At 35.7% G+C, this 27069-nt stretch overlaps 1 protein-coding gene across 1 annotated transcript in view; it reads right to left on the reverse strand.

The window, feature by feature from the left end:
- DPYD (dihydropyrimidine dehydrogenase) overlaps positions 1 to 27069 on the reverse strand; it is a 799188-nt gene that overhangs the window by 616856 nt on the left and 155263 nt on the right. The window contains 1 exon segment of the mRNA XM_021690256.2: positions 1521 to 1608. Within this exon segment, the coding sequence (XP_021545931.1) occupies positions 1521 to 1608 (88 nt within the window).

Genomic DNA, 27069 nt, shown 5'->3' on the forward strand with positions numbered 1-27069 from the left:
GCCCTACCCTAGCCACACTGGAGTTATTATATTTGCCCAAACTTGTCACGTACACACTCACATTGCTGCCTTTGCCCATGCTGAATACTCTTCCTGGATTGCACAGATTGCAGCACCAGCTACATCCAATATGGTGCAGCACCAGCCATATCCAATATGGTTAAGGTGTTCTTTTTTTTTTTTTTAATGTATCTGTTTTTACTCATAAATTATGAACTCTTAAAAGGCAGGGCCATAGCAGGAACCCAATACAGTCACTGTGTTTGGTACATAGAAGCTACTCAATAAATAATAACAGTTACAAAAACAGTAAGCCCTTGTATACTATTTACCATACTTAATGTAGAGGGAAATTAATAATTCCACATCAACAAAATATTTGTTAAATAATGACTATGTTGGTCGCATACAAGAATTATTTCGTTTATACCACAACCTTGTAAGACAGATGGTTTCTTTCATAAATAATTTTCCCTGGGTTCACAATAAGTGTTCAATCTAAATATTTAACCTAGACTTAAAATCCTAATGAATATGTCCATGTAGATTAATACTATACCATATACCTAAGTAATAACATTAATTCTTTCGAAATCCTAAAACTATAGAAATGTACCATTTTTCTCCTAAAAATATTTTTTTAAATAATTGACATTGAGAAATGATCTTTATAAAAAAGCTGGTTGTTGAAGGAGTACTTATGGGATTTGTACAGCATTTTAGAACATAAGCGTCAAACACTGTGAAAAGAAGGATTCTCTGCATCCTTTTGGGAAGACTTCCTTCAGCTTTTGCCCATTTGCCAAAGCATCAGACACTTGGCTAAGAGCTCACAATACTCCTTTCACAAACAAAAGATACAATTAATTAATTATTCAATCAAGCATTCACTTAGTGAATGAAAAACTGGGCTTATTCTCACATTAGTTTAAAAGAAAAGATTAAAATTCCTTTTGTTCAAAAAGGAATATAAAAGCTCATAAAAGCCCGTTGTCTATTTTTTGGTCTTGGGTGTTTTTTTGGTTATAACTCTTATCTAGTCTCTGTGATTTATTCCAAATCTGAAACAAATTAACTGAACTTTAGCAACAGGGAAAAGTCCATTTCCTTGATGTGTCTCAGTGTGCCAGACTTAATACCAAAACATATCTTAAAACAAAAATATTTCACAAATTTGAAATGTGTTTTGTTAATCAACGACAGTTCCTATCTAAGCATTTAGCAAGCTTAAGCTACAGTCAATCTATTCAGTGAGTGCCTTGGATTAAAAAATCATTAATTTCAACAAAAACTAATTTTTAAGTCAATAAAAAATGAATATGCATTTTTCTAAAAATTATATCACAACTTGGAAGAGACTAACAAAATGTACCACATTTTTACATGCCTATAGAAATCATATCTTCAATACTTCACCCAATTTACTAAAACAAGCTTTATGCTTTAATCACAGGTCATACTAGGTAGATACCAAGATCAAGTGCTGTTATTTTCATTTGCAGAGCTAAATCTGAATTTACCTTGTTTGCAATACTTGTGATGAATGATTTGATATCTAGATTGGTTGGACAGCTCTTCTGACAGGGGGCATCTACACATTTCAGGCACCTAAGGAATAAAATGACCAGATTAAAGAAACTCTAAAGTAACTGAGATAATATTCTATATATTCTGTACCCGATACCCATTCAAAGCTAGTGTCTAGTAAGGACAAATAAAATAGTGCTATTTTTTTAGGTATAAAATCTTTTGTTAAGCAGGAAATATAGAGCATCTGTGTTTCATTTTTTGTACACCTTCTGAGATGCATAAAATAGCACCACTCAGGTTAACTGCCCATCCTTTCCATGTTCCTCCTAGAGATTAAGAGGACTATACTTATTTAAGATACATCATTTACTCATTTACTAAACCAGTCTTGTTTTGACCTCTAACTAAACTGACAATGCTTAGAGAATGCAGTCTTTTATGATAAAAGTTTTGTATGCCTTTACACCACAATTATTATACGAACACAAAAGCAAAGTCTCTCTCATTTTACCACTCGTTACATCTTTCTTCCTCTCCTCATGCCTCCCACTTTGTCTCCCACCTTTCCTCTCTCCCTCCTTCTTTCCCTCCCATCATCTCTCCCTCCCTCCAATTTTCTGATGTTTTTTAACCTACAAACTATTCACATGGCAACTGGGCTTTGTAGTACATACTTCAATGCATAGCCCAGATCCACCCCCTTCCAGAATGAAGCATTTATTCCCCTGCTGCTGCGTCCTCAGCCAAAGAGAACAGGCTTAACCAAGGTCATGTCCTCTTTCCAATGGCAGGCTGCTTCCAATTACAGGTCAATGAAGAGGTTAGAGGCCCAGTACCTTTTTTTTTTTTTTAAAGATTTTATTTATTTATTCATTAGAGACAGAGAGAGAGAGGCAGAGGGAGAAGCAGGCTCCCAAGGAGCAGGGAGCCCAATGCGGGACTCGATCCCAGGACCCTGGGATCATGACCTGAGCCGAAGGCAGACGCTTAACCATCTGAGCCACCCAGGCGCCCGAGGCCCAGTACCTTTGCCCAGACTTGGGAACAAGTCTGCAGAGATCCACTGCATCCTTTATTATGGCTGTCTGTCCAATCCTGATTCCTTCACTCTTATACAAATGTTGATCTTCTAATAAACTTCCTGCGTACTAATCTCATTTCAAAATCTGCTTCCTGGGGAACCGGCCAGAGATAGGTTCAAACTTTAGTGTGTCTAAGAACCAGCTTGATAAATGTCACAGTTTCCACAGAGGAGCCCCTCCTGAGTCTGAGTTATTGGCCTGGGAATTTGTATTTTTTGGGGGGGAGCCTTTGAGGTGATCTGATATACATGGTTGGTTCCATAGAGCAAGTTTAATTACTACATCAGGACTGAAACCACAGGCTAGAATGGTCCTTAGTTTGCACATTAATGTGTGTTATTTATTTATCCACTTAAGAAATATCTAATGAGCCCCTGTTACATGGCAGAACCTGGGATATGAGGATATAAAACTGATAAACAAGACCACCATGGTCCTGCTCTCATGCACCTTGCGGTTTGGAGGAAGTTCACATGTATAAAAGGCAATGGTAGTTGTTAATGTGAATTTGTGTGAAAAGAGCATCCTAAGGGAATATTTAAGAGGAACAGTAGTGCTGGAGGGAGTGAAGCAGAGAAAGCTCATTGGAAAGAATAATACTCAAAGGGAAGATTTCAGAATGAATGGGCACGAGGGAAGTGGAAAAGGATGGGATTTGGAGTGCAAGGTCACTCAAGAGAATGACCCAATATGTACCCAGGCCTGGAAAACATGAAAAGGTACATAAACTAATCCAGGTTGGTCGGTCACACAGTGAGAACAGGAGTAGAGAAGAATTAGGCTGGAGATCTAAAACTTAAAGATACACCACTGCCACATTTGTCAGAAGACCAGAATTCTCCAAGAATTTCATTAAGAATGAATCCTACACTGTTCAGTGACAAAGGTGACTAGCTAGCTGATTTTCTATCTACTTCCATGTGTAAAGACCTTGCTTCATTTCCTTGAGAAAACAATACCGGTCTCCTTGTCATTCTTTTGTGAGTAGGAGAGTCCTTGTCATTGTCTGAACCAATTTCTCAGCACCTAATTAATATCTTGTTTTTAAATCTGATCTCTTTTCTCTGGTTTATGCCCTTAGCCTTCTCTCTAAATTAAATTTTACACAATGAGTACCGAAGGCTTTTCATAATCAATTGTCCTCTCTGAAATGTAGTCATTAAATCTCTCCCCTATCATTTCTCTAAATGCCATTGTTAGATTCACATCTATCATTTAGTTGAATTCCTATCTTCTCATACTCATGATTTTTCCCCTAAAACACTGTCACTGAGTTCAAAAAGAAATTCTTGAAAGTGTAATCAGCAGCATACATTGCACAACAGTGCAAACAGAGCATAATGCATGGTCTATTTGGTCTATGATGTTGAAATGAGGGGATATTATATGTTATCTTCACATGGATAAATATGTTGAACATTATTAGTGATTTGAAAGGATCTCCTATGATGTAGTAAAATAAAATAGCTAAAAATTTAGCAAATAATACGCCATCTTAAATATCTTCTAATTCATTTAAAAAAGTCATTTCAACAGTTTTAAAACTATTTGGCAATTCACAGTAATAAAGCAACAAATGTACTTATTTTTCATTGTGTATGCATGTGTGTGTGTATATGTATGTGTAAGTATACATATGTGTATCTATCTCTGTACATGTGTATATATATCATATTTATATCATATAGATTCTGCTTATCCCTAATGAAGTCACAAGTTTTCTGCTTTTCTTTTTTCTAACACCCATCTTGAATAATAAGGCAATTAAAAAATAAAGTTATATTGTCAGCAGATATGAATGAGCCAAATTAATGCACAGTGTATTTCCCTGTTCTTCTAGAGAAATCTTAAATTCAACACAAACAGATTCACTTAACAGCACTGACAATGTAAGGATTTTTAGTTGTGGTTATTAAGCCTCTTTACCAAATAATTCCCTTTTTATTATTGAGCTAGTTCACAAATAACAGCTGTTGGAAATGTCAGATGTTAATGAGGCAGGGCAATGCAAACCTGAATTGTAGCATTCTTTTTTTTTTTTCCTTTGGTGCCATGAATATGCCAGAATGGGCAGACTCTGATAATAATACCATCCTGCAATTCTCTAAGCGCTCTGCAGACTAAAGTGCATCAGGCTGCCATTAATCCCACTTATCACTCTGACAGCTCAGTAATTACACTACTGCTATAGCCAGGTAGTCCTAATAAAATATCAACCACTGCACTGGAATGCATACTGGTGAGATGTTTTATTAAACTTGGGTGGGGGGGGGAGGGTTGATCATCAAGTGACATTAGTGTTGACCTATTTTTCTATTTGACAATAAATTATCCTTTGACCATGCCATAATAGATATTACAGAGTGCATTTACTGTACCAAATCAGAAAGGTACTGCATTACAATGATGTAGGCAAATGGTGTAAATAAAATAGCAGAAATGCATGTCAGAATGTTATTACCTAAATTGCTTTAAATGATTGATACCATGAAAAATCACAGACACAGTACTTAGGGGAATATGTCAACAATTATTGTAAACCACAGTTCTACATAAATTTTCCTTAGAAGTAACATTTAAATCACACTTGTTTTTATCTTCATTCGTTTAATTCCCCTTTTATGTTTCAAAGCTACTCTGTTATAATACAGTTTATTTTTAAATGCATTGTAAGAGCCAAAAGTTAATTCAGATAAACAATTATGTAATACTTTTAATCCCCAAATAATTATATTTATACTAAAAGAAGTATATTAGATTATTTTTTAAGCAATGAAACATCTTAGATTTATTAGTGATAAACTTTTTTCATTTCCACATTTAATAGAGAGCATAACAATGGATTTCATTAAAAGCAAAATATAGAATCCTTAATACTATTAATCCTTCATGATTCAACATGACCATAAAAAATGTATGAAAACTTTAGTACTGCTACTTAAGGGACAAAAACTATTAGAGATATACAGATCTTTCTCCAAGGAAAGAGAGCCATGATTCCTCTCCCCAAATCCTAGCGAGGCTGGACAGTTTTACTCTATGGCATAACACCAGAAAATATTATAGTAAGTCATGAAATGAACAGCATTTCATTCTTCACACATCTGAAAACAGATGCCTGCTTCTTCTATTGTTAAGCATCCAGAGCAGCTGGAATTGTAACCTATGCTTATTAAAAGAATTTTCCAATCCATGAGTTTAAATAACAATTTCTTCCTCAGTTAAAAAAAATCACACAAATCTGTATGGAAACCTTAAAACATCATGTTGCATTGTCTTTGTTTTTTTTGCTAGATTTTGGTTCAATCAAGTTAGCACTGTCTGATCAGGCTATGATATAATCTGTATTAGTCTATATGTAATAAAATTAGGCAAGTTAGTATTTACAAGAAAAAAATATTTTCCTAATATTGATGTTGTATTGCTTCAGATCTTTCATGTTTAGTACCTTTGTTTGGAAGGTCTAACTAACTGAAATGTAGCAGAGAGGTATAGGATCTAACTTCCCTACCCTATAATAACCAGAATAGGTGAATACATACACTAATATCCTACCCCACTTTGGCAATATTTCTACTGAAACAGCACAGAATTGAATGGAAGGAGTGTAAATCAGGGTAAATGGGTTAGGGGCGCTTGGGTGGCTCAGTCAGTTAAGTGTCTGCCTTTGGCTCAGGTCATGATTCCAGGGTGCTGGGATTGAGCCCTGCATAAGGCTCCTTGCTCAGCTGGGAGCCTGTGTCCCCCTCTCCTCCCTGCTCATGCGCTCTCCATCTCTGTCTCTCTCTCTCAAATAAATAAAATCTTAAAAAAAAAAAAAAAAAAAAGAAAAAAAGGGGGGGGGGGGGGGCGGTTAGAAGTGTCTAACACAAGTCTGAGTTCCACACCTTACAATCCTTGTACCAGATCCCATCACAACAGAAACACCCAAGAAAGACAGTTGGTATCTTTAAAACATGATGAGACTAATTCAATGTTCTGATACATTAAACAGTCAAGAGCAATTCCTAGATTCTAAAAATTCTCTCCACTTCTCTCAATATTCAATTAATAGCCTTTCCTACATTCTTTCTGATTGTGTTTCTCTCATTATACAACAGATTGTTACTAGCTCAGGGGTATGTGGCACTAATTTTAAATATTCCTAATATGTATCCTGGCCCAGCTTGTACATTCTGCTTGGCTGGGAAACTATGGCAACATTGTGAAAAGTAAACTGAATTTTTTATGCTGTGCACCATTCTGCCTTGGTGATGCTGAACCAATGATGTTCATGTTTTAAGACTTTTAATATTTATTTGAATTTATAGGTTAACACCAAAACGTAATTTTTAAATAGAGCTATTTATCTATTAGAAATTTCCATTCATATGTGGGTGCTTCCAGACAATTCAAAACAAGCAAGATTTAAAACAGTACACAATTCATATAATTGACACTCAAAATATCTTGCTGGATGATCATGGTCATGAGTCTGGGAATAAAACATAGTTAAAAAATTTTCTACAATATTTCTGTAGTCTGTATCTGAGAATTATTGGTTTTCTCAGATACTAATGGTTAAAAAAAGTATCTTTTACACTTTTTGCATACTTTGAATTGAATGGAAGGACTTAGGTTAAATTTTGATACTCACTTTTGATCTTTATAACTGGTTCTTAAAAATTAATAAGATTGCTTTTACCTCCACTTCATACATGAGAGTATTGAGACTCCAGAAATCTCCCAGAAGCATAATAAGACCAGTGGCCAAGGCAGCCGAGGAAACTACTAGAACACATTTACCATCTTACACCCAGGACTATCCCATTCACGTATGAAGACAGGTGAGCATTTTAAAAGGTGATGTTCTACTGACTTTATCTCTTCCCAACATCACTGCCTCCTTGCCAGAGTAATTTGAAGACTGAGAAAAAAGCAGTTTAGAAGTCACAGTTAGGAAAAGGCTACAGTATCCTCTCTCCTGGAGTCCCATTTTAGTTTAAGAAAAAAAAGTAAAAGGTCTCCTCAAGAAGCTTCTCAAGTCAAGATGAAAACATGAGGGTTTTATGGTATCATATGATTTCAAAGGCTTATACAATCTTAGTAGTCATTGAGGCACTAATTCCTAAAATTAGGACGCTAATTTTATTACATTTTAAATAACTTTGGAATAGACAGTTTTTATTAGATAGTTTTTAAACATGTTTTGATTTAAAAAAAATAAGTATGCTATAAAAACCTCAACAGTATAAGAAGCCACAAACTCATGTACATTTTGTCCTATGAGCAAATAAAATATTTCCATAAAAACTTCGTGCCTATCACCTTCGGAACATTTTTAAACATACTGTCTTATTTTACTACATAAAGAGAGTATCATCGTGATACCTGAGGATGCTGCTCTTAAACTTAGATTTTTCTCTTTCTTACAAGAGAAGATGTGACAAAGATGTGACTTGAAAACAAGTTTTTGTTGTGCACAGGTGGAACAAAAAGGATGTGTACCTTAATAACTGCAGGAAGATTCACTGAAAGAAAATAAACACACCCTTCATACATGCAGAAGATAAAACTAAGTAGGTCTGAAAAGAGAAACGAGTCTAACTAAAGGAAGTAGGGTCAATCCTGAAGGCTTTCGGAATCCGCTGGGGCTTCTCAGATATCAGAAACAGAAATACTAAATAATAAGGTAAGATTTAAATAACAATACTAAACAACAATTCTGCAGTGCGTTAAAAAAACAAGGTTTATTTGCCAAATGTGTAGTACTGATGATAATTATGCTGGGACTTAGAGGGGAGAATGAAATCAATGCAGGTTGCAGCAGTGAGGGAAGAGTGCCCCCCATTTCCAATTTCTCTCTGTTACCAATTTAAGAGTGCAAGATCATACTTACAACTGAATTGTTGAAATGGAATAAAAAATAAATTACTGCAACTATTAGAAATAATATTACACATTCATGTTTATATATATCTATAATACAGAAACAGTTACAGTAAAGTCAATGAATTAAAAAGAAAACATAAAAATATTTTTGAAATGTTTTTCTGCCCAGGAGACATCTAGGCATTAAAACCTGTGATATAATTTGATCCCTGTCACTTGCAGCTACAACAGAGGTAGACTTCAATCAAAAAAAACAGAGAATATCTTTGATAAAAACTCTGCTTTATGTCCTGGAGGGATGGTTTTCCTGGCAACACTCTCTTAGGAAACCACTCTTTATCCATCTTAAAGATGGTGGGAATTGAGAATACTTAAGGACATTGAGGAAGATGGCTGGATTCAAGAAGAAGATAAAGAGCATTCTCTGTCTTGCAGTAATGAGACAGTGATAAGCCAGGTACCTAGGATAGGGTTCCTTGTAAAATCTGGCTATACTAAATATAGCCAGCATAAATAAGTCTGAATTTATACACACACACACACACACACACACACACACACACCTAGACTTATATACATACTAATATTAAATGCTCAAATGTGCTTGTTAATCCATAGCCTTAAAATGTATTAACTGAGAAAACCTAGAATACATGTTAAGAGAACATGTTAAGAGAACAGGCTCTGATGCTTGATTTTAATTACTGACTTCACTTTATTGGTTTTATGACTTTAGGTAAACAACTTAAAATTCTCTGGGCATCGGCTTCCTCATATGCAAAGGGAGACGATAATTTGTACCTCAGAAGTTTATTGTGAGAATTTTTAAAAAATTATAATTCACACTAAATAGTATGTACTTCTTTAGTTACTTAACAGACTTTCTTATACTCCTTAAAATGCTCTGAAAGTTATATGGTACTTTCTCTAATGTGGAAGGACTCAGTTAAGAGTCATAGCATAATGTTTTACTGCTACTTACATACATTAAAGTGGGTATCTGACAAACATAAATATATGCATTAAGTCTTCATTTTCCTCTTACGAGTTTTCAAAAGGAGAAATTATTTCTCTATCAGGAGAATCAGAGAAGCCTTCTTTGACAGAGATACTTATGCTAGGGTTGCAGCAAGAGTAGGATTTTACCATGTGTAGATGAGTAGACCAGAACGTAGTATCAAGAGAATCAGAGAAGCCTTCTTTGACAGAGATACTTATGCTAGGGCTGCAGCAAGAGTAGGATTTTACCATGCGTAGATGAGTAGACCAGAACTTAGTATCAAGAGCAAGTTAGTATCAAGAGCAAGCGTATGTGCTGCATCTCTGCATGCCACACAGCAGCTACTACTGCACTATGTACATGTCAGGTGGCCGATAAAGTAGAACGAGTGAATGAATGGATGAAAGGGATGACAGAAAAAGAAACTCTATTGCCTAATGCAACCAAAAAAAAAAAAAAAAAGACTATAGGTTCATCTGGGGCAGAGACTGTAATTCATCTTTGGTTCTCGATATCTATGCTAGCAGTTGGCACATACATATTTGCTCATACATGTTTATGGAGAACTCCTACAAGTCATTACATGTCTTCAGAAATCAAATCCCCAAAGCATATGCCAATCTCATCAGTGATCCAAAGCTATTTATACAGAATCCTTTCTTCTTAGGGCTTCTGGTTGTTTCTCCATGCTAACGGTGTGAGGTAAAAATAATCTCCTCCTAAAAATTAGTTAAATTCTAAGATGACAGGTTGAACTACAAAAATATACTGCAAAGTTTGGGGCACCTAGGTAGCTCAGTTGGTTAAGTGCCTGCCTTTGGCTCAGGTCAATCCCAGGGTCCTGGGATAGAGCCCTGCATCAGGCTCCCTTCTCAGTGGGGAGCCTGCTTCTCCTTCTCCAGCTCCCCCTGCTTGTGCTTTCTCTCTCCCTCTGTCAAATAAATAAATAAAATCTTTTTTTTAAGATTTTATTTATTTATTTGAGAGAGAGAATGAGATAGAGAGCATGAGAGGGGGGAGGGTCAGAGGGAGAAGCAGACTCCCTGCTGAGCAGGGAGCCCGATGTGGGACTCGATCCCGGGACTCCAGGATCATGACCTGAGCCGAAGGCAGTCGCTTAACCAACTGAGCCACCCAGGCGCCCTAAAATCTTTTTTAAAAAGCCAATATACTGGGCGCCTGGGTGGCTCAGTTGGTTAAGCGACTGCCTTCGGCTCAGGTCATGATCCTGGAGTCCCGGGATCAAGTCCCGCATCGGGCTCCCTGCTCAGCAGGGAGTCTGCTTCTCCCTCTGACCCTCCCCCCTCTCATGCTCTCTCTCTATCATTCTCTCTCTCTCAATAAATAAATATCTTAAAAAAAAAAAAGCCAATATACTGCAAAGTTTGAAAATGCCTATATCCTTACTAAAGGTGTAACTTATAGTTGAGCAAGTATCTAAGGAATGCAAATTGTTAAATACGAGAATCTATGTGATGAATGATGCTTTCCTTCATTCCTGCTCCACACATTATCTCCTAGTACTTCCGTATTTTCAGTGCCTGTGTTAGGCATATTTCTCAGTTCCTCTTTTCTTTTTCTTTCTTTCTTCTTCTTTTTTTCTTTTTTTGGTTGTCAAATGATCCTTTATTGAAATATTTTTCCTTTGTAGTTTGTAATTAGCTGGGCATTCCACTGCACCACTACTGATGTCATTTAGGATGTCATGGAGGATGGCGGCCATCAACACTGCAGCCCACAGGATCTTTTTAATGGTTCTCTGGCTAAAGATCGGTGCTGCATCTGTTGGGCAACATTGACAATATCATCAAAAGTGGTATTTCCACTGTTCTTAATGTTTTTCTGCTTCTTTCTGTCTCTTGGTGGTTCCTTGAGGGCTTTGATAATCAGAGCTGAGGCAGAAGGTACCACTTAAATCTGGGCATTAAGGGGGCATGTGATGTGATGAACACTCAGTGTTATATGCAACTGATGAATCATTGAACGCTACATCTAAAACTAATGATGTACTATATGTTGGCTAATTGGATTCAAATAAAAAAAAAAATCTGGGCCTGTCTGTTCAGAATGGTCAGTTTCACTGTAATCCTCAGACTCTTCCAATCACCAGTTGTCTTGGCAATGTCATCACCAAAGTTTTTTGGAGACAGACCAGGGGCTGATCTTCAAGGCCACGGCAGAGCTGGCACTGACTTCCCCATTGGTGCACGTATGGTTCACTGGGGTCAAATTTAGGCAGCATGGTGGAGGCAGCTGGTGCCGGGATTTATGAACCTGGGTTCAGGACTACCAAAGACAGTTGCACCTTCCGCCTCTGAGCCGAGTCGAAAGCCAAAAGGTCTCCCTCCCTCTTTTCAATTGCTGCCATCTGGTGAGGTGGTAACAAATAATTTCTTATCCTCCAGGGTAGGGTAGCACTTTCCCCTGACAAAATATACTGTCTATGTACAAATATGGTCTTTCCTTAAGTAACAATTTATAATTAATAAAATACCTATATTTATATGTCACTTTAATTTGAATAAGTTTTTATACATATGACTACATACATCCATAATACAGTTACACTTTAGTTAGCATGTAGCCATTTTCAAAAACCCAAGTCTCTCAATACATTTTGTAGTCCAAACATACCATTTTTAATTTAACTACAACAAGCTGTGTATATTTCTTCCAAACCAGCATACTGTTGCTCACCACAACTGTGGTTCCTCTCACATTCCAAACAGCTGTTAGATGATGCTCTATATACTTTTGATCCTTTACAGACCTTAAATGGAACTGGGTGACAGTCCTGACTGTTTTTATTACAGCTTTCCTGCTACTCAATAATCTTATTTTATGTGGATTATTTCCCCACTAGTGTCATAACTCTTTGATTTATATTGAGGATCTTCCCAGGCTTTTTAGAAAAAAGACATTATTTTTTATAACATATCCATATGCTGTGCAAATTATCTTCTCAAATTTTAATATCAGTGAAGCCCCTCTATGAAGGTAACCAAAAGATAATATATATTAGTCATAGATGCTCTAAAAGTAAACTTTCCAGTAAATTTCAAAACTGAAGATACTGTATATTTTATGACTTATTTGAAGGCATTTTCAGAATAATATAACAATAATAGCAAAACTAACAGATTTCTATCTGATTTCTAATAAAGATATAAAAAAGAAACAAAGTCCAATAATTTAATCAACACATAAGTTATTTATTATGATATGATTCCTAGATTTATATGATATGTTGACTATGAAAAAATATCTGTAAATATGTAAACCTACTTAAGGGCAGTGGGCTAAGATCTGAGATAGATTTAACTTCATACAATGTTATACTACTTGAATTTTTTTTGCAATGGGCAAGCATAACATGTAATTAAAAAATTAACATACTTTGATGTTGACTGGCAACTAAAATCACAATATCCTATGTAATTTTAATTTTTTTTATTTTGGCCATCTGAATCGACCAGGCAAAAACAAACCCATGATGCTCCCATATTCTCTTTCCTCTCCCTGAAAACTCCAAAAGTCTTATGAAAGATCCAGGTAAGAGTTTTAATAAGAGTTTTAACAATGGAAAATACTTCTGAGTATCTGGTGGTTCACAAAAGTGAACACAACAAAGGGTCAGGTTTCATCAAATAAATAATGGGTAAGTGACAGCACAGTGCTGAAGGGACTCATTACATTGTTAAAACAACAGTAGAAAAAAATATTTGGCCTTAAAATAGTATTATATCATTCACCAATAATAGAATTTATAAACAAATTTATACAAATCTTAGCTATCTAGATATTAGAGCAGAGCAGGAATAATTCACCTCAAAGTTACTTATTAAAAAGCCACTGTGTTGGGGCACCTGGGTGGCTCAGTCGTTAAGCGTCTGCCTTCAGCTCAGGTCATGATCCCAGGGTCCTGGGATCGAGCCCCATATCGGCCTCCCTGCTCCATGGGAAGCCTGCTTCTCCCTCTCCCACTCCCCCTGCTTGTGTTCCCTCTCTCGCCGTGTCTCTCTCTGTCAAATAAATAAAATCTTAAAAAAAAAAAAAAAGCCACTGTGTTCTAAGTTTGTGCTGCTGAAGGGAAGGATTTACTGAAGCTTACTTGAAGATGGTGACTTAAAAGTATACTGGAATTACTTCATGTAAAAGAGATCTGTCTAGACTTATTTTTCTTCTTTGTAAGTGCAAGAGTGGCTGTAATATTTCAGGTGCTGGGAGAAGAGATTTGGAGAGCAATAGCCAGATCTGGATTTTCTTCCTGTTGGAACTATTCAGTTTCATGTGTGGAACCGACACAAATTTATCTAAAAGTTTTCCTCCATAAAAATGATGCCACTTCCCCCTTTTCAAAAAGTAAAACACGCCCCTGCATACATTTAAGTTAAATTTAAATATTCATTCCTAATCAAACCCTATGCTGATTACCCTATGTAAAAGAAAAATGCATTTTCCACAATTTTTTTAAAAAAGATCACGACATCTTCCTGCTTAGACGAGAGTTTTTCACAAAATGATCTTTAAGCATTGGCTCCTGCCTGCTTTATTCCTACAGTTCCATCTGCAACACTTGCCCCACTCTAGAACTCTGTAGTTCTGTGAGCACATCAAGTCATTTTTCACCCTCCATGCACTCCAGTATGTTCTTTCCCTGCCTCAGAAAACACTTCAAGCTTGCTTCAGAATTCAGTTCAGGTGTCTCTCATGGAGCTCCCTGGTTCTTTTTTTTTTTTTTTTTTAGATTTTATTTATTTGAGAGAGAGAATGAGAGGGAGAGAGCACATGAGAGGGGTGAGGGTCAGAGGCAGAAGCAGACTCCCCGCTGAGCAGGGAGCCCGATGCGGGACTCGATCCCGCGACTCCAGGATCATGACCCGAGCCGAAGGCAGTCGCTTAACCAACTGAGCCACCCAGGTGCCCTGGAGCTCCCTGGTTCTTGCCATTCTATTCTCCCAAAACACCCTGTGGGTTCCTTTATCAAAGCAATTATCACATTGGAATGCAATGCTGATTGACTTTCCTGGTGTCTCTCCGATTTCCTCTTCCAGTGAGAAAAATGGTTGGGTTCCTTTATCTTTGCTATTGGTTTGCTTGGAAATAGATTAATTTGAAATTGGATGAAAAAGACAGCCAGAATTTTGGTAATACCCCAGTTACTGCTGTTAATGTTTAGGAAAAATACATTTTTAAATAACTATTCTTCAAACTTACATAAATAATACATACCTATAATGAAAAAAATGTTTATATTTGGTTTAATTTATTGAATAAATACTTATGTAAGAGTTACTGTATGCTAGCACCATTCTATATGTTTTAAAAATATTAACTCATTTAATCTTCATAATCACTCAATGAGGTAGATATAAATATTAACTCACTATATCTTTAAAAGAACCCAATGGGCTACGTACTGTTGTTATTCTCATTTTAACATTTTTTTTAAAGATTTTATTTATTTATTTGAGAGAGAGAGAATGAGAGAGAGAGAGCACATGAGAGGGGGGAGGGTCAGAGGGAGAAGCAGACTCCCTGCTGAGCAGGGAGCCCGATGCGGGACGCGATCCAGGGACTCCAGGATTATGACCTGAGCCGAAGGCAGTCGCTTAACCAACTGAGCCACCCAGGCACCCTGTTATTCTCATTTTAAAGATAAAGATACTAAGGCACAAAATTTCCTTCTCTGTTTTAGGTTTGAAATCTTTTATTTCCTATTTTTGTGAACCTGGTGATCATTAAGAAGTTAATAAAAATCCTCTAAGGGTGTTTGCCAGTTTTCTCTTCTACTTCATTCTAATAATAGTGTATGATAATGTCAGGGCTTGCCTCGGAGTTTGTGAAATCCAGAGTTAGGACTTTTATCCAGGTCTGACTTTCTCCAAAACCCAGCCTGTGGGTATCATCATTTCATTTCTGCAGCAGTTCTCATAATGATAGCCAGTAGCCCCAGAGAACCTGAGAAAGATTTTCTGATGTAATACATAAAAGCCATGCATGTTATAGTCTTTATTATGCAATATATTCCATAAATGGCTGCCTTAAAAAACATTCTAACAAAATTCCTCATTACTTTTCAAGGTGCCTTGCAATAATACTTGCAGATCATGTTACTCCTTACAAAGCATTTTCTTACAGGTAAATCACCTATCAAGAAGTCACGAAGATCAGTCTTTCTAATAGAAATACCAGAAAGACAAAATAAAAGCAATTAGGAACATTCTGGAGAAATATCACAAATGTGAGCCATAATACATAAAATAAAAACGTATTTGACATCTGTAGTCATGACCAAGCCCAAAGTAATTATGTCACTCTACAACATTTGGAACATTATATACTGTGGCAAAAAAGTAGAGACTAAAATTGTTCCCACTAAAGCTATTGTGCAGGCCACTATTACTTCTTACTAGGTTCCGTATAAAGTGACTTAAACATTATTTCAGTCCTTAGGAGTTTATGCCTAAGACACAATGCTGACCATTGCACATGAAGAATATGCAGAAATTTCAGGAAATTAATGAATATGGGAGAAAAAGAGATAAGAATATAAATGTTTAATCTTCTCAATTTAATTCGTATCTTAAGGTGGACCAAAGTTTCAGGCAATGGCATTGCTTGGAAAATGAACTAATGTGACAGTGGCCTGATCATTATCAGAACATTTTTATAAAATTTAGTCTGAAAAAAATTAGCCTAGAGGCCAAAAGACACAATGTTCAGAAATAATTTGAACATAGTCATCAAAATGAGCTGTCTACAGCTTAACATGATTTAAACTGTAAAAACAGGAAAATAAAAAAGCTAGGGGCAAATAATATATATTTCTATAAAAATGGAAAATTCCATCAACTGTACTTCTCTTTATAACACTGACAATGCTGTCATGGTATGTTACATATACCATTAAGTTTAAGAAAGCTCAATGAAGAATTTCAGTGAAAGTAGAATTTAAATGTTTGTGGTCTGTGGAATTTTATTATTTCCTTAGTTCTTTTGTTCTTTCCTTCCTTCCCTCCTTCCTCAATCAACAAATATCTAGAGAGCACTTGTTATTTGCTGGGTATTTCACTAGATGGTAAAGATACCAAGATAAGTAAGATACGGGTTGTGCCTTCAAGAGGCTCAGAGTGAAGAAGTCAGACACATGAATACACATTCTTATGATGTGAAGGAGGGGTAATGGAGAGGTGAGAGATGTTCATACTTGCTCCAAGTTCAGAGGCAACCCCATTGTTCATTCCTCTATCTTCAAGGCCAATATAATGCTAAAAACATAATAAATGGATTTGTTTCTTCAGGCTGTGTGTGTGTCTGTGTGCTGGTATGTATATGTGTGTCTTATGGGCAGGGCAAGTAATAGAGGGCTTGAGGAAGATATGTGAGAAACTGGAAGTATCTATTACTATCTACTGAAAGTGGCATAGAGCTCTCTGCCCAACTACTAGATTCACCTTAATCACAAAACAGATAGTCTCTTCTTTTAACTGATCTTGCTTCTTCTACTCATACACCATGTACTAGGTACTTACCACAAAATAATACTGTAAGAGGTAATGTAGCATGATGGATTCTGGATTTAAACCCAGCTCTATCATTTATTAGCTTTGTGATCTTAGAAAAGTTATTTAAATTCTTTGTGTCCCCATCTTCCTCCCATAAGTTGTTAATTATAGGCTAGACATCATACCATTATATGGAGGGTTAAATAAATTAACATATGTAAAACATTCAGCGCCTGCCATATAGTAAATGCTCAATAATGTAAATCATTGTAAACTGTACGTATGATTATCTAGGAACAATCGTGAATACAGTGGAATAAATGAGCACTGTTTTTTTTTTTTTAAGATTTTATTTATTTATTAGAGAGAGAGATAGCGAGAGCAGGAACACAAGCAGGGGGAGTGGGAGAGGGAGAAGCAGGCCTCCCACCGAGCAGGGAGCCCAATGCGGGACTCGATCCCAGGACCCTGGGATCATGACCTGAGTCGAAGGCAGACGCTTAACGACTGAGCCACCCAGGCGCCCTGAGCACTATTTTTCAACAGCTACTGGGAAGCACAGTTTTATGATGAAATTGTGAAATAATAATTACCACGTAGGCTCCTGTGAAAACTAAATGAGATAATTATGAAGAATACCAACAACAATGTCATGCTCATAGTAGCTGCTCAGTAAATGAAAAAGGTATTTTGAAAAATACCTTCCAAGCCAATTCAAGGGTGCTTGTAGAATACAGAAGTGAAGTGGTATCATTTTGAAAAAAAAAAAATGTGTAACCAGGAGAATATTCATGAGGAATAAAATATGTAAGATGTAAATGCTATTGCATCCATAAGGTTTATAATGAAGTGAGCAGCCACACCATAAAGCCAAGCCTGAAGTGATCTCTACGGATACCTCACTAGCATGATGAGTTACACTTAACAATGACTTAACAATTGTTACCTCATTTCTCTAAGTGATTCCTCTTTAGTTCGTATTAACAGCTTTGATGAGACTGTTTTAGTAACAAATTCCACATTTGGATAGTTAGTGTAGGCAAACTTATATGTCAACAATGAAAAGAGGTATTAGAACCCAGGGTGGTGAGAGTAGGCAAGGAGGCAAATGAGTCTCCCTTTGTCAAGGGAAGGTCTCTGATAGAGGTGTAATTTTTTGCCTCCTTTATTTCCCACATCTAAAATGAATATTCTTCCAGTACATGAATGCATTTCATATGATGAGACATTTAAGTTTTCAACTTTAAGTATACAGAAGGAGAAAGAAGAGAAACGTGTTTAAAAAAATAATTTTGAAGAATAAATTTTTCTTACGTACCACATTTTCATTCAAGCTGTGAAATGTCCCACCTGTTCCCTTCTTGATATTTTTTTAAGGTGAACTTTTCAGAACAACCCCACTGAGAGGAAATTGCTTTGCAAGCTAGGAAGATATTAATCTGTCCTCCCAGCACAGTGGGAGCATAAATCCTTTTTTTATTGAAGAGATGTTGTTAAAGTTCTATATATAAGACGACAGTACAGTCTTGATTTGTGTAATACTCATACAAAAGCAGTATTTTCAGTTAAACATGTTATATTCTTCCCATTTTCCTGCCTTTGCTCTTGCTTCTCCCTCAATACAAAATGCATAACTCCTCACTCATACTCCTCACCTGACCAATTCCTGGGTATCCTTCAGGATGTAACACAGGTACCATTTCCTCTCGAGAAGGCTTCCTCAATTACTTCCTCTCACTTCTTAAAGGTTATTAATTTACTTCTTTATATCCCCACATTTTTCACATTTTACTATAATTATTTTTTAAATTAACTGTATCCGCAAATAGCTGGTGGGTCTCAGGAGGACATTCATTCATTCAACAGATTGGTTGAGTGCCTGTTGTTGTGCAAGGCCAAGAGGAAATAATGGCTAGTAAAACAGACACAGATACTTCCTCTGTAGCTGAGGGTTGAACAAACTGACAAACATTTCACTGCAAACAAAGATGAATTATGATAGCACAGAGCAATAGGATTAGGGGATCTGGGAAGTTCTTCCTGCCATCTCAAAGATGAGTAGAAATCACCTAGAGTGAGAAGAGAAAAGGAGGAGGCAGAGGAAACAGATGTGCAAATGCCATGACATGGCAGGAGGCTCAGCGGGTTGGAGGCTTTGAAGGAAGAGCCTGATGCCTGGAGCAGGAAAGTGATGGGGAGGGTGGCTGACAAGGGCAGGGAGACTGCTGATTTAGTCCTGGTACTTCCAGCAGCTAGCTAGACCAGGTGCTCAACAATGTCAGCTGAATAAATAAATGAGTAATAATAATAATAAGAAGAAGACTATGCACTAGCTTGAATTTTGAGGATTTGTATTATTCCTATCTTGGGAAAATTAAAATTTTTACAAGGTAATTTGCTTCCCTTTACTACAAACAGAAATATTTTTGCCTTGTTAAGACTTAAGACCGTCCCCTTTTCATATATTTAAAAATAATTTGGGGAGCTATAATTCAGCACTAAATACAGTATATAAAATATTTATGATCAGCGTGAAAAACATGCATCTTATGCACATCTGCTTCCAAAGGAAACATTTATAATGTTTACAAAGTTTCACTGTATAAATTGTATAATCTCTTTAGGAAGAAAAAATGATCATCTTCCACATAGCCTTACCAAATGAATACCCAAAGAGGAAACTTCACTCTAACCATTTTTTTTTTTGTCTGCACTGCTAAATTCCCATAATACACACTGCCCAAGTACAAGGAACACCTGCCCCTGATTATCTCATTTATAGACATCTCCCATATCAGAGATTCAGTCATGTGACAAAAATACCTAAAAATAAACTCTCAGAGGAAGATACATTCAAGAATCTAATCCATAACCACCCCTCTACACTGAAAAAGCACTGAGGAAAGAGTGCTTTCTGGCTCCTATTCTGTTATTGACAATTACATAACCCTGATCAAATCATTAACCTGATTAGGCCTCAGTGTTATCTTTTGGTAATGGGTGTAAGATTAGGTGGTTTTTATAGTGTCTTCTAATACAAAAAGACCACGATCTGATGTCCTCTTCACATGTTTCTGAAATGTTATGAGATTATGAGAGTAAAATTCTTACAAAAAAAAAAAAACAATAATAAGGACCACATTCAGTTTTCAGTTTTGGGGAAAGTCAATGAAGAATCACCAAAATTTTAAGCTTGGAACATTTTCTTTGATTGAGAAAAATCTTTCAATAAATGGAACATAGTGCAAACCTTATAGTGAGACCTCTCCTAAAATTTCATTAGCAGTGTGGAGATTTTTATTTTAAAAAGAAAATGAAGAACTTGAAAAAAAATCCACCCACAGAAATAAAAATGGTAAAATATCTGACAACCATGTTCAGGTCCAAAATGTTCAGCTACATTAAGTGATGAGATATAGAATGTTCCAATTTCTCCATCCTGTATTTCTTGGCAGTCTGACTTAATTTTGGATTAAAGTCCTTAAGAAAGCTATTTAATTCCATTTTTAAATGTTAGGAACTGACCTCCTCTACCTACACTACAGTAAGAAATTGCCATTTATTTCTATCTACATCATGCCATCTTAGCATCTAGCAGAGGAGACATCAAGTTCCTTTCCAGAAAGTGTACCTCAAAATAGTCAAAAGAAGACTGGGTGGGGCCAGAAAATATGGGTTTATATCTTGTTACTGCCACTAATGGTTGTGGGGATTGAAAGAAGCCATCTAATCTTTCTATGTCCAACTTCTTCCATCTGGGGAATGAGATAATACTTATTTTAGAATCATGAGAAGTACATGAAGTGCTGAAACACAACTAGCTATTCAAAACGCACTTACTTATTTACCCGTACATTCCATTTGGTAGTGTTCATACGTACCCCACCAACACCTTACCTACAGCATGCCTCTCTGGAGCTAAGATTTTTGGCTTATGTTCTGCTTACTTACTGTCCTACCTATAAGCCAGTATTACTGAATTCCACAGACACAAAACTTTGCTGGGTTGGTATTCCGAAATATTTCACTAACCTTTCCTAAGGCCCTAAAACTCAAGGGTATATGCTGACTACTCACTAGGTCAGATTTTTTATTCCTGCTGTCCTGGTCTCTCCCCTTGTTTCTAGTCTATGCTTCTGAAAATTGCTACAGTCTTGATTTTAAATCTTCAATGCCCTCATTCAATGGCTTCTAATGTTATGCTTATTTACTCTTAGTCAATCTAATAAATTTATCCATATGGCTTCTTCTTAACCTCATAACTGTCTGATATTTTCTTTCCCTCTATCAAGCAAGTTTTCTTGCATTTATCCAAACTAACAGTGGTATACATAGAGACAAGTAATAAACTATATTTTTGTTTATTTATGTAGAAACCACTACATACTTTTAAAAAATGTTCTGTTTTATTTTTAGTTTATTTTATAAAAATGTTGTTTTAGATGAACATTTGTAAGACACACAAATTTTATATTGTCTTGCCGCCTTCTACAGAGAGAGAGAGAGAGAGAGAGAGGTATTAAGCTCACAATCCTTAACTGAGATGATATTAAGAATAGAAATGACTAATCCATTTGTTTTAGCAGTAAGTATGTATTTATTTATCAGGCATTTTCTATGTACCTGTCATGTGACAAACACCATATTAAACACCAAGGTTTCAATGATGAATACAATAGAATGTGACCTATAACTTCACACAATAACCATAATGTTGGGCACCAGATATTTAAATACCCAACCATGGGTGTATATGATATGATAAATTAATAGAACGCACAAAATGCTTCACAAGCAAAAAAGGAATGATAACTTTATATTGAGAAGAATCAAGGGAAGTAAGTGTCTAATGAAAAGTGCCTTCTGATTTGGGTCTTAAAGAATAATGACTTTGACAGAACAGAATAAAAGGGTGTATTCAGGTGGAAGAAGCAGAATGAGCAGAGGCATGGGAACATAAAAGTACATGATGTATTCAGATGTATTCAAGGAATAGCTCACATCATCAGAAGAGTTAGGATAACAGGTACCTGACAGAGAATAGCTGGGAAAAAAGGGGGGGGGGGGGCACAGAATTCTAGTCTGAATTAAAACTAAGTTTTACTAGTCCTCTAAGAATTTTGGATAAAATGACATTGTAAATTTTGATTTGAAGTTCATCTTCATTTCAAAACACATAGCCACACACACACCAGAAAAGAAATAAAGACACAGGAGCAAGCAGAATTGAAGCAACAGGCCTGAAGGTCTCCAAGTTCTGAACCAAGCATACACAGCCTAGAATCAACTATTTTGGTATAATTGAAACCAAAAGTGCCCCACCAGAAGTGGGAGATTGGAGTGAGACTCCCTGCTTAAAATCATGGGCTGGAGGAATGGTACTACCTTTGCACACATAAGGGGCTAGGAAAACACTATTGTGCTAACTTACATAAAGACTTATATAAAGCTCTATGCTAAAGAGAGATGGGAGGAAGACAACACAGACTTGAATCTAAAGCATGGGTCAAGTCATCCCTCATGTGGTTTCCACAGATACATCAACACAATATTACTATGCGATTACTCCCAGAGCTAGTAATATAAGACATGATTCTAGATCAAGCACACTAAGATCCATATTGAGGCAACCACGGAATTAATTGCTAGATGGGACAGGGAGACATCATCAAGAGGAAAACAAATGAGCACAACAATCCCTCAAGATTCAGAAATACACAAAATTTCTAAAAACAGACAAGGAAAAATTCACATTAAGAGAGCTCCAATAATCAGGAACTGAATTTATTTCAAAGTGAAAGTAATAATCTGAAAATTTCCTTAAAGTTACTATGTTTATAATTCTCATAATAAAATAAGAGTGGATATCATCCCTTAAAAACAAAATAAAAACGTATGTATCAAAAACAAGCAAAATGAAAGAAAAATGAGAGGATAATAAAAAGAACCAAACAGAACTTTTGGAAATAGAAAATTTTGCCACTAAAATGAAAATATCATAGATGGCATACATTCTAGACAGGACATACTCAGAGAGAAATTTAGTGAATTATAATATGGCACTGGAAATTCATATAAAATGCAGCACAAAGTGACAGAGATTAACACATTTATATTCTGGGATAAGAAGTTTACACATTATTGTATAATGGATAATGGGGAGTCATCAAAGGTTACTATTCAGGGGATTCCTCAGAAACTCAATTCTGGTGGCAGTACAAAGAATGAACAACAGGCTACTCTCATATCCCTGCCAAAGGATGATGAGGTCATAAACAAATAGGTAATAGAAGGAATGGAGAAACCCACTTTCCCCCCAGCTCTTCTCTGACTCCATTTAGTTAGTTTCCATATTTTAAAATATCATAGGAAAAAACCTCCCCAAAACTTCAGTTTTCTCTCTGGAAGCTCTCCTTGGCCTCAGGTTCTTTCTCCATATTTATTCCTATCTACATTCTTTCCTTCCAATCTACCTAACACAGAGTCTCATTATTATTTACTGCCCAGGGTATTACTCCTCTTTGAAATGAGTGTATATCCCCCATTTGTTTTAAGCATGACTGTCATAATATTTTTCAAAAACCCAAATCAAGCACAGACTCCTGAAGTATGGTAACAACAGCACTATCTTAAAGTCAAATGGATCTGGGTCCAAATCCTATCTTTCCTACTTATTAACTATGTGACAAGTGACAACTATTGTGAGCCTCACTTTCTTAACCTATATAAGTAGAATGAAAAGCCCCTACTGTATAGTTATATAAGGACTAAAGGACATTAGATATCCACAGAGTATAGCGGAGTGTCTTATAATTCAATAAGTGCTCAATAACTGTTATTTCCTTATCCCCATTAACAACACAGCAAAAAATTCATTCTCTAACTTTCCTAACTAAGAAGGAAAAGACCAATTCTTTCATTGTGCCTTACCTTTGTCTGTTTCTATATTTGGTTAAATTAATTTATTTGCACACTATCTCCCTTACTAGTTTGTAAAATCCTTTCAGAGCAGTGCCTGCTTTTCCTCTTTTCTGTATCACTCTATATCTAGCACAGTACCCAATTAATAGCAGAATCTTAATAAATGTTAGGTGAACAAATCAATGTAGCTACAGTCTAATTTATCTTCTACTTACTACCCCTAAATGCAACTATTTCTTCTTCACACTGCACAATATGGGACTTTTAAAATTATCTGTATATTTCTCTTCCTCTTCTGTTCTTCTATCATTCCCTTTAGCTTTCTTCTTTCTGGCAAAAACACATCCAATCTACCTCTTCCACCGGTATTCCTTATTATCTTCCTCAGACCTATCCTTTCTCTGAACTCAATCAAAAAAAGGAAAGAGAAAGAATCTATCATATCCAATAACATATTCCTTTCCCTAGCCTAGCTTCTCACACATAGTAGGAGCTCAAATTTGTTGAACTGACTTGAATAATCTTGCCTATTAATTAAAAGGTTTTTGCATAGTAGCAGAATACATCATATAAAAGGTAATGCATATTTTAAGTTACTATGATTTATTAATCTGGCTACTTTGATTTATTCCAGGGAACTTGGAATGAGAACTTTCAAATCCAAATAGTATGTTAAGATCCTCAATATTCATCCAAATATCTATTATGAATCTTATTTTCTGTAGAAGTAAAGATTCATACCAGTCTAATTAGCATGCATTTATCATGTGTGAAAACATCCTCAAGAATTTTACACTTTTCCAGTCAGTTTATAATTGTTTGTACTAATATCTATTACATATTTCATCAATTTAAAATGAACATAAAATAAGATATAACCATTATGTTAAAAAATAAAAGGACAACACTGCTGACAATCTTTTCAGATAAGATGGAGAGCATGAGAAAGAGGGAGAGGAAGGAGAATAGGAAACTGGAAGGAAGAGGTCATGAAACTGAGAAGAAGAGAAAGGAAAAAAGAATAGACTAAATAAGAAAAAGGGGGTGAATATGAAATAAAAAGTAACAGTGAATCAAGAAAGAAGAGTACAGAAATAAGGAAGAGAAAAACAAAGATGAGAAAATTAGAGACTAGAGGAAGGAAAAAAAAATCTTAAAAGCATAAGGTATATATCTTACACTTAAATGTATAAAATTCTAGCATGACATGAAACCAAGAACTGATTCTTTGAAAAGATAAATGAAATTGATAAACTCTTAGCCAGATTCATCAAGAAAATCTTTTTTAATGAATAAAATAAATAGAATCAGAAACAAAAGAGAAGTAACAATGGATACCACAGAAATATAAAGGATTATAAGAGAATACTATTAAAAAATATATGACAACAAGGGCACCTGGGTGGCTCAGTTGGTTAAGTGACTGCCTTCAGCTCAGGTCATGATCCTGGAGTCCCGGGATCGAGTCCCGCATCGGGCTCCCTGCTCAGCGGGGAGTCTGCTTCTCCCTCTGACCCTCCCCCCTCTCATGCTCTCTCTATCTCAGTCTCTCTCTCAAATAAATAAATAAATAAATCTTAAAAAAATAAAAAAATAAAAAATAAATTAAAAAAATAAAAAATATATGACAACAAATTGGACAACCTAGAAGAAATGGACACATTTCTAGAACAGCAATCTTCTAAAACTGAATCAGGAAGAAATAGAAAATCTGAACAGACTGATTATGAGTAACAAAATTGAATCAATAAAAAAAAAAAAAAACCTAAAAATAAAAGTGTAGGATCAGATGGACTCACAGGTGAATTCTACAAAGTTTTAAAGAAGAGTTAATGCCTATTCTCCTCATACTATTGCAAAAAATAGAAGAGGGAGGAAAGATTCCAAAAAACATTGTACTAGGCCAGCATTACTCTGATACCAAAAAAAGACAAAGACACCCCAAAAAAGAGAACTAGAGGCCAATATCCCTATGAACACAGAGGCAAAAATCCTCAACAAAATATTAGCAAACTACATTTAACAATACAGTAAAAGGATCATTCACCTGGATCAAGTAGGATTTATTCCAGAGATGCAATATTTGCAAATCAATGTGAAACATCAATAAAATGAAGGTTAAAAATCCTATGATCATCTCAATAGATGCAGAAAAAGCATCTGACAAAATTCTAAATTTTTCATGATAAAAACTCTCAACAAACTGGGTTTAGAAGGATATACCTCACATAATAAGAGCCCTATATGAAAAACCCACAGCTAATATCTTATTTGATGAAAAACAGAGCTTTTCCTCTAAGATTAGGAACAAGACAGGGATGTCCACTCTCACCACTTTTATTCAACATAAGACTGGAAGTCCTAGCCATAACAACCAGACAAGAAAAGAAATAAGAGGAATCCATATTGGTAAAAAAGAAGTTAAACAGTCGCTATTTGCAGACAACACGACATTGTACATAAAAAACCTTAAAGACGCTACAAAAAACCAAACAAACAAAAACAAAACCCTGCTAGAAGTATTAATTCAGTGAAGCGTCAGGACACAAAATTAATACACAGAAACTGGTAGTTTTTCCATACACTAATGATGAAACAGCAGAAAGAGAAATTAAGAAAACAATCCCATTTACAAGTGCACCAAAAGGGATAAAATAGGAATAAATTCAAACTAGAGGGTGAAAGATTTCTACTCTGAAAATTATAAAACATTGATAAAACAAACTGAAGACAACACAAACAAATGGAAAGCTATTTCATGCTAATGGATCAAAGAATTAATATTGTTAAAATGTCCATACTACCCAAAGCAATCTACAAAGTCAATGCAATCCTCATCTAAACACCAACAGCATTTTTCACAGAACTAGAAAAAAACAATCCTAAAATTTGTATGGAACCACAAAAAGACCTCCAAGAGCTAAAACAATCTTAGAAAGAAAAATAAACCTGGAGGTATCACAATTCTAGATTTCAAGGTATATTACAAAGCTGTAGTAATCAGGCGGCACAAAAACAGACACATAGATCAATGGAACAGAATAAATAGCCCAGAAAACAAACAAACAAAAACCCTCATGCATATATGGTCAATTAATCTATGAAAAAGGAGGCAAGAATACACAATGGGAAAAAGACAGTCTTTTCAATAAATGAG

The sequence above is a fragment of the Neomonachus schauinslandi genome, chromosome 4 (assembly GCF_002201575.2).
Source record: "Neomonachus schauinslandi chromosome 4, ASM220157v2, whole genome shotgun sequence".
NCBI lineage: Eukaryota > Metazoa > Chordata > Mammalia > Carnivora > Phocidae > Neomonachus > Neomonachus schauinslandi.